The 15971-nt window shown below is 45.7% G+C and overlaps 1 protein-coding gene across 12 annotated transcripts in view; it reads left to right on the forward strand.

The window, feature by feature from the left end:
- Positions 1-4542: 4542 nt before the first annotated feature.
- LOC140466738 (pumilio homolog 2-like) overlaps positions 4543-15971 on the forward strand; it is a 127734-nt gene continuing 116305 nt past the window's right edge. For all 12 annotated transcript variants that reach the window (XM_072562383.1, XM_072562281.1, XM_072562302.1 and 9 more), the window contains exons 1-2: positions 4543-4665; positions 6689-7041. In XM_072562383.1, the coding sequence (XP_072418484.1) occupies positions 6700-7041 (342 nt within the window). In that variant the 5' untranslated portion in view covers positions 4543-4665; positions 6689-6699. The remainder of the gene's footprint in view (positions 4666-6688; positions 7042-15971) is intronic.

The raw sequence follows: 15971 nt of genomic DNA on the forward strand, positions 1-15971 counted from the left end.
AAAGCTTGTTGTGGATGACCACTCCCAGGAGCTGGACACCTTCAACGCGTTCCACCTCTGTGCTGTTAATGTATAGGGGGGCATGAGTAACATCCCACTGAAAGTCAATAATGAGTTCCTTGGTTTTGCTGGCATTGAGAGCTAGGTTATTCTCAGTGCACTATTTTTCAGGTCTTCCACCTCCCGTCAGTAGTCTGTTTTGTCGCCAGCTGAGATTCCACCGACTACGGTGGTGTCATCAGCGAACTTGTAAATGGCATTAGTCTGGTATTTGGCGACACAGTCATGGGTATAGAGTGAGTACAGTAGGGGGCAGAGTACGCACCACTGGGGGGGGCTCCAGTGTTGAGTGTTAGTGACGATAAAATATTGTCCCCAATTTTCACTAATTGTGGCCTGAGGGTTGGGAAACTGAGGATCCAGTCACAGAGAGTGGGACTTAGTCTGAGATCACTAAGTTTAATCAGTCTCGAGGGGATAATAGTGTTGAAGGCTGAACTGTAGTCACTGAGTAGGATTCTTATGTAGCAGTTCTTGGTGTCAAGATATTCTAGGGAGGAGTAAAGGGCAAGTGATCGGGCATCTGATGTGGATCTGTTGGTCCAATAGACAAATTGGAGTGGGTCAAGTGTCGTGGGGAGGCTGGCGTTGATTAATGCCATGACCAGCCTTTCAAAGCACTTCATGACCACTGAGGTTAGGGCTACTGGACGGTAGTCATTGAGACATGCTGCATGAGCCTTTTTAGGCACAGGGATGATGTTGACCCTCTTGAAACAGGCAGGGACAGTGACCTGCTGCAGGGAGAGGTTGAAGATGTCTGAGAAGACCTCTGCCAGTTGATCTGCACATGCTCTGAGTGCACAGCCTGGTAGTCCATCTGGTCCCATCGCTTTCCTTGGATTCACAAGAAGAAAAACTGATCTGACCTCTGATGCAGTGACTGTTGGGATAAATTTGTCAGGACTTGTCAGAATAGGTGTTACCTCCCTGCCGAAATTCTGCTTAAAGCGAGCATAGAAGGTGTTGAGATGATCTGGGAGGGATATGTCATCGTCTGCTATCTTGCACTGTCTCTTTTTAGAACCTGTGATGTCATTCAGTCCTTGCCATAGTCGCTGGGTGTCTGTCTGTGTCTCTAGTTTGGATCAGTATTGGTCCTTGGCTGTCTTAATGGCTCTGCGAAGGTCATGCTTGGATTCTTTATATTTGAGTAGGTTTCCTGATCTGAAGGCCTTATGCCTGGTTTTTAGCAGGCCCAGGAATTACTTCCCTGGCTTTCCTCCAAAGTTCTGGGAAACACTTGGTCAGCTCCTGAGGATTTATCTACCTTAATGCATTTTAAGACTTCCAGCACCTCCTCTTCTGTAATATGGACACTTTTTAAGATATTACTGTTTATTTCCCAAGCTCTCTAGCTCCCATGTCTTTCTCTACAATAAATACTGACACGAAATGCTTGTTTAGTATCTCACCCATCTCCTGTGGTTCTATACATAAACGGCCTTGTCGATCTTTAAGGACTGACTCTTCTGAACCCCAGAGGATATAGCCTTTTTCACGAGGCAATCCATTCTGTCCGGGTATTAGTCTTGCAAACTTTCTCTGAATTGCTCCCAACGCATTAATATCCTTCCATTGTATGGTGACAAGTACTGTATACAGTTCTCTGATGTGGTCTCACAAACCTCTTGTATAACAGAAGCATAATCTCTCTACTCATGCATTTAATTACCCTCACAATGAAACAATACAGTCTATTGGCTTTCCTGATTAGTTAGTGTACCTGCACACTGAACTACAATTCATGCACTCAGATACCCGGTTCCCTCTGCATCTTGGAGCTCTGCAATCTCTCACCGTTTAGAGAAAATGCTTCTTTTTATTCTTTCTGCCGAAATGGTCACTTTTATGCTTCTCCACATTGTTCTTCATTTGCTAGATCTCTGCCCATTCACTTAACCTATCTCTAACACTTTGTTAAAGCCCTTGTTATTTTCCTGTTTCACTTTCCTATCTATTTTTGTGTCTTCAGCAAATTTAGCTACCATACCTTTGATCCCTTCATCCAAATCATTTATATAAATTATAAAAAATTGAGGCGTCAACGTTGAACCTTATGGCACACCACCTGTAACACATCCTGTCAATCTCAAAAAGTCCCATTTATTGCCACTTTCTGCTATCTGTTAGAAAGCCACTCTTCTATCCATGTTACGCCCAACATCATGAGCTCCTATTTCCTGCAAAAATCTTTGATGTGTCACCTTATCAAATGCCTTCTGAAAACCTAAGTACAATACATGCACTGGTTCCCCTTAATCTACAGTACTGCTTCAAAGAATTCCAATAAATTTGATAAACTTGATTTCCCTTTGACAAAATCATGCTGGCTCTGTCTGATTACCTTGAACTGATCTAAGTGCCCTGATATAATATCTTATAATAATAGCTTCTAATATTTTCCTGATGACAGACATTCAGCTAATTGGCCTATATTTTCCTGATTTCTGCCTTTTTTTTGAATACAGGAGTTTCATTAGCAACTTCAAATCTAATAGAATCTTCCCAAATCTATTGGGTTTTGGAAGACTAAAACCAGCATTATCAACTATCTCAATAGCTACTTCTTTTCAGACCTTAAGATGAAATTCCTCAGGACCTGGAGGTTTATCAACTCAGAATTTCAACAATTTACTCTATGCTACTTAATTGTAATTTTTGTGTTTTCCACCTCTTGTTCAATTCCTGATTTACAGCTATTTCCTGGATGTTACTTGTATTCTTTCTACTGAAGACCAATACAAAATATCTGTTCAATTTCTCTGCCATTTCCTTATCCTCCATTACCATTCATTTCCAGCAACATTTTCTTCAGGAACAACATTGACTTTGTTAACTCTTTTCTTAAATATCTTTTTTTTCATAACTATTTCAATAGTTTTGGCGAACTTTTTCATACTCAAAATATTTGCACCTTATTAATCTTTTAGTAATACTTTGCTTTTTTTAAATATTAGATCCAAACCTTCTCAAAACTTAGGTCCAATCTTCTGATCTACCAACTATTTATGCTCAATTATACAATGTTTATTTAAGGTTAGCACTATCTTTGATATCTTTCAGTACTTAACTATGGATGGTGAGTCTGCCCCTAAGAATTCTTCTTATTTGCGCCCAGTTTTCTCATAGTGTTTGTCTCCACACCCCAAGTGCCTTCTTATGACTCCAGTGTCCTCCCCAAGTCCCAGCGCCTGTGTCATCCCCCCAGTGCCCTCCCCATGCTATTGCCCTTACCATGTCTCCAGTACCCTTCCCGGGTTCCTATCCCAGTGCCTCCTGATGCCCTATTCCAGTGCCCCTGATGCCCTATTCCAGTGGACCCACATAACACCATGCACAATCCTGATGCCCTGTCCTAGTGCTCCCTATACACCCCAGTACCCTGTCCCAGTGCTTCCTGTAACACCCATGCCTTACCTCAGAGCCCCCAATGCCCTGTCCCAGTGTCCCCAATAAATTCCATGCCCAACCCCTGATAGCCTATCTCAGTGTTTCCCCATAGCCCCCTGCCCCCCATTCCCTACCCCCGTGCCCCTGATGCTCTACAGTGCTCCCTATACCCCTATGCCCTAGTCAGTGCCCCTGATGCTCTGTCCCAGTGCTCCCTATACCCCATACCATGTCCAAGTACCCCCTATGCCCTGTCCCAGTGCCCCGATGCCCTCTCCCAGTCCCCATGCCCTCCCCGATGCCCTGTCCCAGTGCTCTCAATACCCCTGTGCACAGTGCCCATGATGGCTTGTCCAGTGCTCCCTATATCCCCTATGCCCTACCCCAGTGCCCATGATGCCCCTGTCTCAGTGCTCTCTATAAGGCCCATGACGTGCCCCAGTGCTCCCTATGCCCAGCCCCAGTGCTCCCTATACCCCCATGCCTAACCCCATTGCCCCCTGATGCCCTGTCCCAGTGTGCCCTATACCCCATGACATGCCCCAGTGCTCCCTATACCCCCATGTCTAACCCCAGGGCCCCCAATACGAAATCCCTGTTCCATCTCATACCACGCGAAGCCAGGATTTGATGGTCGTGGGGGCAGGAAGGACTTGGGGGCGGTTAGTGTTGGGGGGGGGGGGGGGGGGCAAGGGAGTGCGAGGGGCGTGTCCGGAGTTACTGAGGGAGGGGGCGGGGCCGAGAGGGGGCAAGGGAAATGATGGTGGGGGCGGGGAAGGGCGTCTGAGGGAGAGAGCGGGGCAAGTGATGGGGGTGGGCGAGAGGGGCAAGGACCTGCAAGGGGGAGGGAAAAGGAAACAGGGAGAGGGGCGGGGGCCATGTGGGGAAAGGGAAACTGGAAAGGGGGCGGGGCCGGGAGAAAAATGGGAAACTGGGAAGGGGGCGGGGCCGGGAGAAAAATGGGAAACTGGGAAGGGGGCGGGGCCATGTGGGGAAAGGGAAACGGTGAAGGGGGCGGGGGCCGGGAGGGGTGAGGGAAACGGGGGGCGTGGCCAGATGGGGCGAGGGATCCTGGAAGGGGGCGGGGCTGGGCTGGAGGTTGAGCGCGGGGACGCTAACCGCCGCCATGTTGTTGTGGGGAAGGCGCTGAGTTTTTGTCGGAACAAAAAACGGAGAGAAAGCCCCGGAGGCCGCCTACATTAACCCGAGCCCGTGAGTATGAGTCGGCTCTCGGGGCCCCGAGAATTGAGCGCCAAAAATCGGCTGAGAGAGAGCGTGTCTTAATAAACAAAATAATGTCGGAGCCACACAAAAGATCGAGAAAGAGGAGCGGGCCCCAGAGCCGGGCCGCTCGCCGCTGCTACCGCCCACAGTCAGAGCGGGCCCCCGAGAACGGGGGGGGGGGGGAGGAGGAGGGAGTTGGTGGAGAGGACCCCCCCGCGGGGAGGAGGGGGGGGGGGGGGTGGGGGAGTGACCCCGCGGGAGGAGGAGGGGGGGGGGGTGGGGGGAGTGACCCCGCGGGAGGAGGAGGAGGGGGGGGGGGGTTGGGGGAGTGACCCCGCGGGAGGAGGAGGGGGGGGGTTGGGGGAGTGACCCCCGCGGGAGGAGGGGGGGTTGGGGGAGTGACCCCGCGGGAGGAGGGGGGGTTGGGGGAGTGACCCCGCGGGAGGAGGAGGAGGGGGGGGGGGTTGGGGGAGTGACCCCGCGGGAGGAGGAGGAGGGGGGGGGGTTGGGGGAGTGACCCCGCGGGAGGAGGAGGGGGGGGTTGGGGGAGTGACCCCGCGGGAGGAGGGGGGGGTTGGGGGAGTGACCCCGCGGGAGGAGGAGGGGGGGGGGTGGGGGAGTGACCCCGCGGGAGGAGGGGGGGGTTGGGGGAGTGACCCCGCGCGGGAGGAGGAGGGGGGGGGGGTGGGGGAGTGACCCCGCGGGGAGGAGGAGGAGGAGGGGGGGGTTGGGGGAGTGACCCCGCGGGAGGAGGAGGGGGGGGGGGTTGGGGGAGTGACCCCGCGGGAGGAGGAGGGGGGGGGGTGGGGGGAGTGACCCCGCGGGAGGAGGAGGAGGAGGGGGGGTTGGGGGAGTGACCCCGCGGGAGGAGGAGGGGGGGGGTTGGGGGAGTGACCCCGCGGGAGGAGGAGGGGGTTGGGGGAGTGACCCCGCGGGAGGAGGAGGGGGTTGTGGAAGAGGACCCGCGGGGAGGAGGAGGGGGGTTGTGAGAGTGACCCCGTGGGAGGAGGTGGGTTGGGGGAGAGAATTGAGGGGAATAGGAAGGAGTGGAGCGGAGTGAGGGCGAGGTCAGTATGAACTGGATGGGGCAGAGTGGACGGGGTTGGTGGTTGAAGGGAGGGGGAGATGGCAGGGAGAGAAGGGGGCGCAAGGGGAGGGAGAATGGGTGAGGGAGGCAAGGGATAATTGAGGGGAAGTGGAGGGAGAGGAGGGGGAAGCTATTCGTGGGAGAAATGGAGGGTGGGAGGGGAAGGAGTTTGAGGCAGAGATCGGGGAGTGGGGGGACACAGATTGGGGAGCGGGGGCAGAAAAAATGGGGAATGGGAAGGAAGGAGTTGAGGGATGATGGGGAACTGGGGGAAGCGAGGGAAGGGAGAAATGGGGCGATAGATGAAGGAAGGGTAGGCAGAGGTGTGGTAGGAGTGGAAGGGGAGGTAGAGATTGGGGAGGCAGAGGTGGGGGGGACAGGAGCGGAAGGGGGGGCAGGAGTGGAAGGGGTTGCAGAAGTGAGGGGGACAGGAGTGGAAGGGTAGGCAGAGGTGGGGGGGACCGGAGTGGAGGGGTTCGGGGAGAAGGAGGGGCTGGAGGAGTGCGAGGGGATGCAAGGGAGGGTGAGGGGGGTGTGTAAAAGGGCTGGTAGAGGAGTGGGGAAGAGGGTGGTTGTAGGAGGGGAGAAGGAGCTTTGGGAGATAGATGTTGAGCGAGGGGAATTGTGGGTATGAGGAGGAACTAAGGTGGCAAAGGGGTGTGAAGGGGGGAGATGGGTTTGGGGTGAGGACTATTGGTATGTGGGAAAAGGTGGTGGGAGGAGAGGAGTCGGTGAAAGAGGGGTAAAGGTGGTGCAAGAGGGTAGGCAATGAAGAGGACAGGTGCTGGGATGGAGGAGAGAAGTGGGGGGAGATGAGAGAGTGATTGGAGGAGAGTGTGATGAGGGTCTGTGGAAATGTGGCGTTTTGGGGTGGAGGTGCTTTTTGCCTCTCGACTGATGCAATGATTTCTTGCTCTTGTATAGGTTCCCGTGGAATGAATATACCTCCATGTGTGCTCCTGGGTATGAATGAAGTGGCCTGGCAGCAGGACTCGGCGCGGATGATGCATGGAGGCGGAGGAAGCAGCGGAGGGGGTGCTCCTTCGGGCGGCAGTGGGATGGTGCTGAGTGCAGCTGTGGCTGGCGCCACTCTGGGGCCTGGTGCTGCCCCAACTGTGGTATCCAGCAACCCTGGAGTCCAGCCCCCTCTCAGCGGCCGATCCCAAGACGACGCCACTGTGGGTTATTTCTTCCAGAGGCAGCCGGGGGAGCAACTGGGCACCTACTCAAGCAAACACCGTTGGCCCACGGGGGATGGGGTCCATGTTGAACATCAGGTGTGTTTTTGGGGGTTAACTCCTTCTCTGCTAGACAGGAATGAAATCAAAGCTGCAAAATTCACTCACCCCTTTCTCACATTTGAAATAGTTTCCTGCTGTTTTTCTGTTTCTTTTGTGTTCCCAACTTTTGTGTTGTGGGATTGTCAAGAAAAGAACCTGAAGGTGGCTTGATGTGTTTCTGTAGCTTGGCGATGTTGAATTATTGTTCTGTTTTCTGGATGTTACCCCTTAAAGGGGTTACAAAAGCACAATTTGAGGACTGGTACAATCACACTAAGTGCATGCATGCATTTTACAAGTCCTTGCTATCTTTATATTAGTAACTTTTAAATATTATTTATTTTCTATGCTGCCCTAAATGGGCAGTCATATGATGATTGGTTTTACATGTAGCGCTGTAATAAAATAGATTTATTTATTGATTTCGTATCGTCCCATATTATTAAAAGTCTCATCTGTGGTTCTTTTATACAATAGCCTGTCGCTAACCTACCAAACTTGTTAAACTGTTTTGTAGGATGTTGGCATGGCCAGCAATGTTTCTGATTCTGAGCTGGATTCTAGAAATTGCAATGAGTCATTTTCTTGAGCTGCTGCAGGTGCTGCATCAGTGTTGTTGGGATGAGGGGTTTAGGATTTTGATCAAGTGACAGTGAAGGAATAGTGATATAATTCCAAATCAGGACAGTGCATAGTTAGTTGGGAGATTCTCAGATGGTGTTTCGGCTGGAGTTTTGAATGGTGGTATTGAAAGAGACTTGGTGAGTTTTATGTTTCAGGTATTTGGAAGTTTAGGCTGTTTTTAAGAGTTAGTAGGTCAGATTTAGAAAGTAAGGCCAGAATGTACACAAACCACCATTTTAATGTTGTGAAGCAATTACAAGTGTGCCTAGTTTACGAATATTGCAGTGGACCAGTGTTTTTGTGAAACTGTAATTTTTCCCTTGTTGAGGAAGTAATTGATTATAGGTGGAGTTGACTAATAATTAGATTGTGTTATAATTTGTATTTGTCTAGTTTTTAAGACTATTATTTTGAAACCAGTCTCTGGGCAGGAGCAGAAAGCAGTTCACAATTTGAAGTGTTCTAATATTTATGAACAAAAGTGTATCCTGTCTGTGCCGTACCTTGCATGTGTAGATTTGTGTACAGCTGAGTCGTCTGACAGCTGGTCGGCTATATGTTGGTTGTGAAGCCTTCATAACTCCTGCAGCCTTCGAAACAAAGCTCGATGTTCACTGCTTGAATTTATGCAAGGAAAGATTACTTCTATGTGTATTCTTTGTATTTTTTACCACCTTACAATTCTTACTCAGTTTCTGAATCTTAAATGTCAAATATATACCTGATTCTGTATTCATATTAAGCCCACTTATTTATGAGAGCCAATATGTAAGCCTGCAATTCTTCATCCACAAATATGCTGTTTCATTAAGAGAACAAATCTAATAGTGTAATAGGGGAGTAAGTTTACAGACACCTTTTTCCTGGAATCAAGCTAAAGCATCAGAGTAATTGTGGCTTAAGCATGTCTAATTGATTCAAAAAATAGAGTTCAGACATCCAAGACGTATAATACATGGCAAATGATTTTCATTGTATGAGGGCGAGTGTATTTGCTTACAAACATCGAAACATTTGAAAAAGCTATTCAAAAGAGATTTAGATGATGCCAGTTTCATGATTTTAGGTGCTGTTGATTCTTATTTGATGAAAGCTGTGCAGAAGAAGTTTAAAATTATTTTAATTTAAATTTTCATCTTAAGCCCTTTTATATCCAGCATTTTATGTACCTTTCTATCTGATTAGCTGCCTGTATCATTTTCCTCACCAATAAGGATAAGAGGGCAAATGGTCAAAGATTGATGTTTTGATGAGCATCTGAAAGGAAGAAGAGAAGAGGTAGAAAGATAGTTAAGGAAGGAAATTTTGCCGATCAAAGTGTTAATGTGAATTTGCTAAAACTCGATTGATGAAATGGGGACACTGTTTCTTAAGTGTGAAATTTTAAAACATGTATTGCTTGTATGGTGATTCTAGCCCCATTAGTTTAAATGGTGCTATTATGTGAATTTCTTAACACAGATTGCATGAGTACAGAGCTACAGTATTATTGCAAAACTGACTTGTCAGTGAGACTGCATTTGGAATACTCCATATAGCTTTGGTCCCTGATGCCATAGAGAAAGGTTTGAAAACAACGTGAATTTAAAATTGAGGCGTTGGCATTTAATAAAGCAATGTAGATCGGCAAGCAGGAGAGGAATTGGTGCAAGAGAGTGGTATGGGCAACAGAGAACAAAGAAAACAAAGGTAGAACAGAGGAGCAGGTTCTTCGGCCCTCCAAGCCTATGCCAATCCAGGTACTCTATCTAAACCTGTCGCCTATTTTCTAAGGGTCTGTGTCCCTCTGCTCCCTGCCCATTCATGTATCTGTTTAGATACATCTTAAATGATGCTATTGTGCCTGTCTCTACCACCTCTATTGGCCACGTATTCCAGGCGCCCACTGCCCTCTGCATAAAGAAATTTCCACGCATATCGCCTTTAAACTTTTTCCCTCTCACCTTGAACTTTCACCAATGAAAAAAAACATGCCATTTGCCACCTTTACCACTAATCGACCTGCGTTGCCACCTTTAGGGTAAAATGGGCCTGAACACCAAGATCTCTCTGTGCATCAATTTTCCCTAGGGCTTTTCTGTTTACTGTATAGTTCGCTCTTGAATTGGACTTTCCAAAATGTCACCTTGCATTTATTGAACTCCATCTGCTACTTTCTCTGTCCAATTCTGCAATCTATCTATACTGCATTCTCTGACAGTCCCCTTCACTACCTGCTACTCCACCAAATTTAGTGTCATCTGCAAACTTGCTAATCAGACCACCTATACCTTCCTCCAGATCACTTATGTTTATCACAAACAGCAATGGTCCCAACATAGGTCCTTGTGGAACATCACTGGACACAGTTCTCCATTTTGACAAACTCCCTTTCACTACTCGTGTCTGTCTACTGCTGCCCAGCCAGTTCTCTATCCATCTAGGTAATACACTGTGGACCCCATGCGAATTCACTTTCTCCATCAGCCTACCATGGGGGAATCCCTTACTGAAGACACTGTATATGACATCTACCAGCCCTTCCCTCATCCATTTGTTTTGTCACTTAGTCAGCTGAACAGAGACACCTTGGAGTGCAGGTTCATAATTCCTTGAAAGTAGATTTGCAGCTAGATATGATAGTGAAGATGCTAGACCTGAAGTAGACTTCCTTTTTCCTTTTAGCTCATCTCACAATTTCACCTGTCACCCATGTTCCCCTAATCATGCCATTTCTATCCCTCATTTTCACTTGGACATGTCTGTCCTGCAATCTTATTAACCGCTCTTTAAAAGCCTCCCAAATATCAAATGTGGATTTTCCCTTCAAACAACTGCTCCCAATCATGTTCCCAAGCTCCTGCCAAATTTTGCTATAGTTGGCCTTCTCCCAATTTAGCACTCTTCCTTTAGGACCACTCTTGTTTTTGTCCATGAGCTTTGGATAATTAGAGTCATAGAGATGTACAGCATGGAAACAGACCCTTCGGTCCAACCTGTCCATGCCGACCAGATCTCCCAACCCAATCTAGTCCCACCTGTCAGCACCCGGCCCATATCCCTCCAAACCTTCCATCCAAATGCCTCTTAAATGTTGCAATTTACCAGCCTCCTCCACGTCCTCTGGCAGCTCATTCCATACAAGTACCACCCTCTGCGTGAAAACTTTGTCCCTTAGGTCTCTTTTATATCTTTCCCCTCTCACCCTAAACCTATGCCCTCTAGTTCTGGACTCCCCAACCCCAGGAAAAAGACTTTGTCTATTTATCCTATCCATGCCCCTCATAATTTTGTAAACCTCTGTAAGGTCACCCCTCAGCCTCCGATGCTCCAGCGAAAAAGGACCCAGCCTGTTCAGCCTCTCCCTGTAGCTCAAATCCTCCAACCCTGGCAATATCCTTGCATATCTTTTCTGAACCCTTTCAAGTTTCACAACTTTCCGATAGGAAGGAGACCAGAATTGAACACAATATTCCAACAGTGGCCTAACTAATGTCCTGTACAGCCGCAACGTGACCTCCCAACTCCTGTACTCGGTACTCTGACCAATAAAGGAAAGCATACCGAACGCCACCTTTACTATCCTATCTACTTGTGACTCCACTTTCAAGGAGCTATGAACCTGCACTCCAAGATCTTTGTTCAGCAACACTCCCTAGGACCTTACCATTAAGTGTATAAGTCCTGCTAAGATTTGCTTTCCCAAATTGCAGCACCTCGCATTTATCTGAATTAAACTCCATCTACCACTTCTCAGCCCATTGGCCCATCTGGTCTAGATCCTGTTGTAATCTAAGGTAACCCTCTTTGCTTTCCACTACACTACACCTCCAATTTTGTTGTCATCTGCAAACTTACGCATCCAAATCATTTATGTAAATGACAAAAAGTAGAGGACCCAGCACTGATCCTTGTGGCACTCTACTGGTCACAGGCCTCCAGTCTGAAAAACAACCCTCCACCACCACCCTCTGTCTTCCACCTTTGAGCCAGTTCTGTATCCAAATGGCTAGTTCTCCCCTGTATTCCATGAGATCTACCCTTGCTAATCAGTCTCCCATGGGGAACCTTGTCGAACGCCTTACTGAATCTCAAGTTTACTTTGATAATGACTTCGTGAAGCCAGACTAAGAAAATATTGTCAAACTATCTCATAATTTAGGTTCTATTTGGTCAAGAAAGCATTTTTATTGTATATCAAATTTCTCTGTAATTTGTGTAAATGTACAGCTCTGTGATTTAAATTATTCTTGGGAACTGAGGGGAAAATATCCTTGAGGGAACCACTGTATTTAGTGTTTTTTAAGATTTGTAGCAAAAACTTAAAACCAGAATCGATAACACTTTATTTCTCTTTGGATGGCGCTAACTCCATTTTTTAATCTTGGAAGCCAGTTTTGAGAAAGATCTGCTTTCAATTCGAAACTCCTCAAATATTGTTTTGGTACAAAAGACTTATTCTAGTACTATTATATATTAACTCTGGCTGTTACTGCAATCTTAAATTTAAATTTGAGACTTGAGAAGTGCCAAAATTGTGTGGTATCGCAAACCCAATTCAAAATAAAATGTTAGCTTTCCAATTAAATTGAGATGCTTCTCTGTTGGTGCTGTAAGTTGTGCTAGGGATATCAACACGATTGATGTTCTGCAACTCAATAATAAATGGGACAATTGCTGTGGCTGGTAGCTGGTGACTTTGTTTTTGTGAGATCTTGTGATGAGTACAGATTGCAGAAGAGAGCCAACCTGATGAGCAGAGAGGGTTCTTGGTTTATTCATATTGAGTACTCTTCAACTGTACAAACTTCACAGCAGATTTTAAAGTTGCCTGTTAGGTTGGATTCTGTAAGATTAATTTCCACGAGATGGCTTTAAACTAATTGTTTTTAAGTCTTGATTCATTTACACAGCTCAAGAATTTTGTCCTGATTTTCCATGACTCAGTAATTCTATCACAAGGATAAGGATGGTAGTAAAAAAAGGTATCTTGGATACTCCACAACCAATGAATCAGAGCAAAGCTCTGCAGTCCTATCACGAGTAAAGTGTTGTTGCGACTGCACCTAGAGTACTGCATACAGATTTGATACCTTGACTTAAGGCAGCTCAGATAAGGTTCACTCGATTTAATTAGAGATGTCATATATGGAGAGATTGAGTAGTTTAGACCTATACTTGCTAGAGTTTCAAAGAATAAGAGTAGGTTTAATTAAGGCATACATGATGCTAAAGAGGATTGACAGTTGCTGTACTGCAAATGTTTCCCCTTGTGGGGCAATTTCGAACAAGAAGTCATGGCTTTAGACTAAAGGCTGGCAGAATTAAAACAGATGGGGAGGGATTACTTCTCTCAAAGGTTTGTGAATCTATGGGGTTTGCTAACGCAAAATGTGGTGGATGATGGGACACAATAAATTTCAGGAGGAGGTAGACAGAATTTTAGTAATTAAATGGTAAAAGCGGTATGGGGAGCAGGCAGGAGAGTGGATTTGAGATCGAAATGAGATCAGCCATGATTGTATTAAGTGACATGCAAACTTGAAAGGGTTGACTTGCCTACTCCTGCGCCCAGCTTCTATGGTTTTAGCCACCCATGAGCAATGGTAGACAGTTAACTAATGGGAGGAGGAGGCAGCACCACAAATACCCCATCCTCAATAGTGAGCATATCTATGCAAAAACAAGACTCTGAAGTATTTGCATTTATCCTCAACTTGTGCCAAGTTCAGCGATCTCTATCTTCTCTGGAAAACTCCAGCGTCATGTTTGCCAGTCTTCAGTAACCACCCCCCCCCCCCCCCAAAAGCACAGCATTGTTGCACAGTGACAGCACTGTTCACCAAGTCTACATTAACCGCACTTTTCAAACCTACAAATTCACCACCTGCAAGGGCAGCAGATGCATGGAAGAACAACCACTTGGAACTTTCATTGCAAGCCACTCTCCAGACTTGGGGATATATTCCCTTTTATTGTTGCTGTTGCAAAATGCTGAAAATCCCTTCTCATCAGCACTGTTGTTGTCCCTACACCTCAAGGACTACAACAGTTCAAGAAGACATTTAACCACCACCACCTCAAAGCTACTGGGGGTATGCAGTAAGTTGCATTTCCTGCCACCAACCTCTGTGTGCTACATGGTTGGGTGGGGTGGCCTAGGAAAGTGGGGTGGTTTGGGAAGGTTAAGGTCTGGAGAGAACCAGATGAAAGTTGGGGAGGAAAAGAGCCAGCAGAGAGACAAAAGGGGAGAGTACCTCTTGTTTGCACCCTCCCTTCCTGGCTCCTGGGCTGTCTTTGTCAACACCACCACATAGTCTCCTCACCACTACCACTACCCACCCAGGCTTAGGGGCCCTCTTCCCTTTGTACTCGAAGATTAGTCCCCATGCTGCCTTCCTTTCCCCACCAAGGAAGCCCAATTCAAAGTCATGTGTTTCACTGCACATGAGCAAAAATGCAGTTTTGCGTTCCCAGTGAACATGCATGTGTGGTTACCCAGCGTTATCTGTGTTAGCAAGCATTACCGTACAATATATATGCATCCCATGAGCTAATTAAAAATAAATATAAATATGATTCATGCTGTGTAAGCATTCTAAAGCTCTTTATAGTCATTTGAGCATTTTGAAGTTATTGTAAGTAAAATAGCAACCAATTTCTCGGCCATTAGTTCTGCAAGTGCAATGAGCTAAGTCACCAGGTAACCTTGTTCTCTGATATTAGTTCAGAGTTTGATGTATCCTGTCTAATATCTAAGTATATATTTTCAGGCAGTTCAAAGGTACTGCAGATTTAAACCCAAAGCTAGCTTGCAAAGGGAAGAAAATGTTTAAACTTTGAGAAGAAGGAAAAGAACAAATTATCCAAATCATACCAAAGGATGATGGTCTGTTTATTATGCAGTAAAAATGTTGGTTTAAACAAGATACTTAAAGGTATTAAATTTATTTATGTAGATGATTTGATTTCTCTGCCACTTTGCAGAACAGTAAAGTGCACAGTTTCTTACTCTTGCTGAGCGGACTTTATCACTTAGTTAGACATTGTGTCATGTATCTTGGTTTAAGACGTATAATCCTGTTTTTTTAGTTTTTCTTCATGAACCAATTTTAAGCAAAACATGCCAGCAATGTCCACATCTCCATGTATGACTAAAATAAGTCACTTGTCTCACAGTCCACTGAGAATGTTCTTTCCCTCCATTCTGTATCTTATGTTTCTCTGATTTACTTTTCCTCATTATCCACGGCCATGTGTTTTGCTGTCTTAGGCCCGATTTCGAGAATTACTCTCCTAGACCAATTCACATTGCCTGTATTAATGAAACCTATTTGTTCAACCAACTCTTTACTTACCTGTCTTGACTTGTGCATTTTTCCATGGTGTCTTATTATATACCCATAAAGCTCTAAATGAGGAAATGAAAGCCACATTATGTTTTTGTTGGTTTATCTTTTATTATATGAAAATCAACACAATCTGAATTGCTGAGGAATGTGATGACCATCAAATTAACTAAAATTTTATCTCTCAAAGAATTAAATATTGTAATTTGAGTTTCTGGATGATTATAATAATTTTAAAACAAAATTGTGTATAATTTGCTCATCAATAATTGTTAGGTGTCAGTTGCTTTTATGTTGAGTGAAAGATTTGATTGTTCTGGCACTTCCTGAATCAGAGATCTCATCCCCATCTGCTTTCGGAATAATAAGCAGTTGGGCGTGCTGAAGCTGATAACCTCCATATTTCACTTAATTTTATTCCAGAGCTGCTTTTGTATTATGCATGATCTAGAAGTCATCAATGTGTTTTTGGTTTTTAATGGATTCCAGCAGTTTTAAACTGTCTATGATGTCTACACAGTGAGAACTGGCAACACTTGTGTCAGAAACAATTTGAGTAAAATTTGTGTTTAAAAGTATAATTTGTTTCTTATAATTGGTTTTACATCACTTTAAGCTGTGATGTGAGCTTTGGAGCATTTCTTTAGAAGTTGTTTGTAAAAATTGACATATTCTTATGGTGTTGTAAGCACTGAACGATCAATCATTGCAATTGCTTAAGATTATGCTGAAATATAGTGAAACTCTATTTAGTAAAGTGTAACAAACTGTAGTAACTACGATCTTGCAATTTTCTATTTCGCTCCATTGTGGAAGCATCACCATCACAAACTATAGTCATTCAAGCAAAATACCCACGTCTGTCTGCACAATGCAAGTAGAAGTGGATAATTGGCCTTGCCAACTCTGAAAAAAATCTTACTCTGTGGATAATTGAAATTGGTTATAATTGACAGTTTCTAAACTTGGTTCTTT

The sequence above is a fragment of the Chiloscyllium punctatum genome, chromosome 3, assembly GCF_047496795.1.
Source record: "Chiloscyllium punctatum isolate Juve2018m chromosome 3, sChiPun1.3, whole genome shotgun sequence".
Lineage (NCBI taxonomy): Eukaryota > Metazoa > Chordata > Chondrichthyes > Orectolobiformes > Hemiscylliidae > Chiloscyllium > Chiloscyllium punctatum.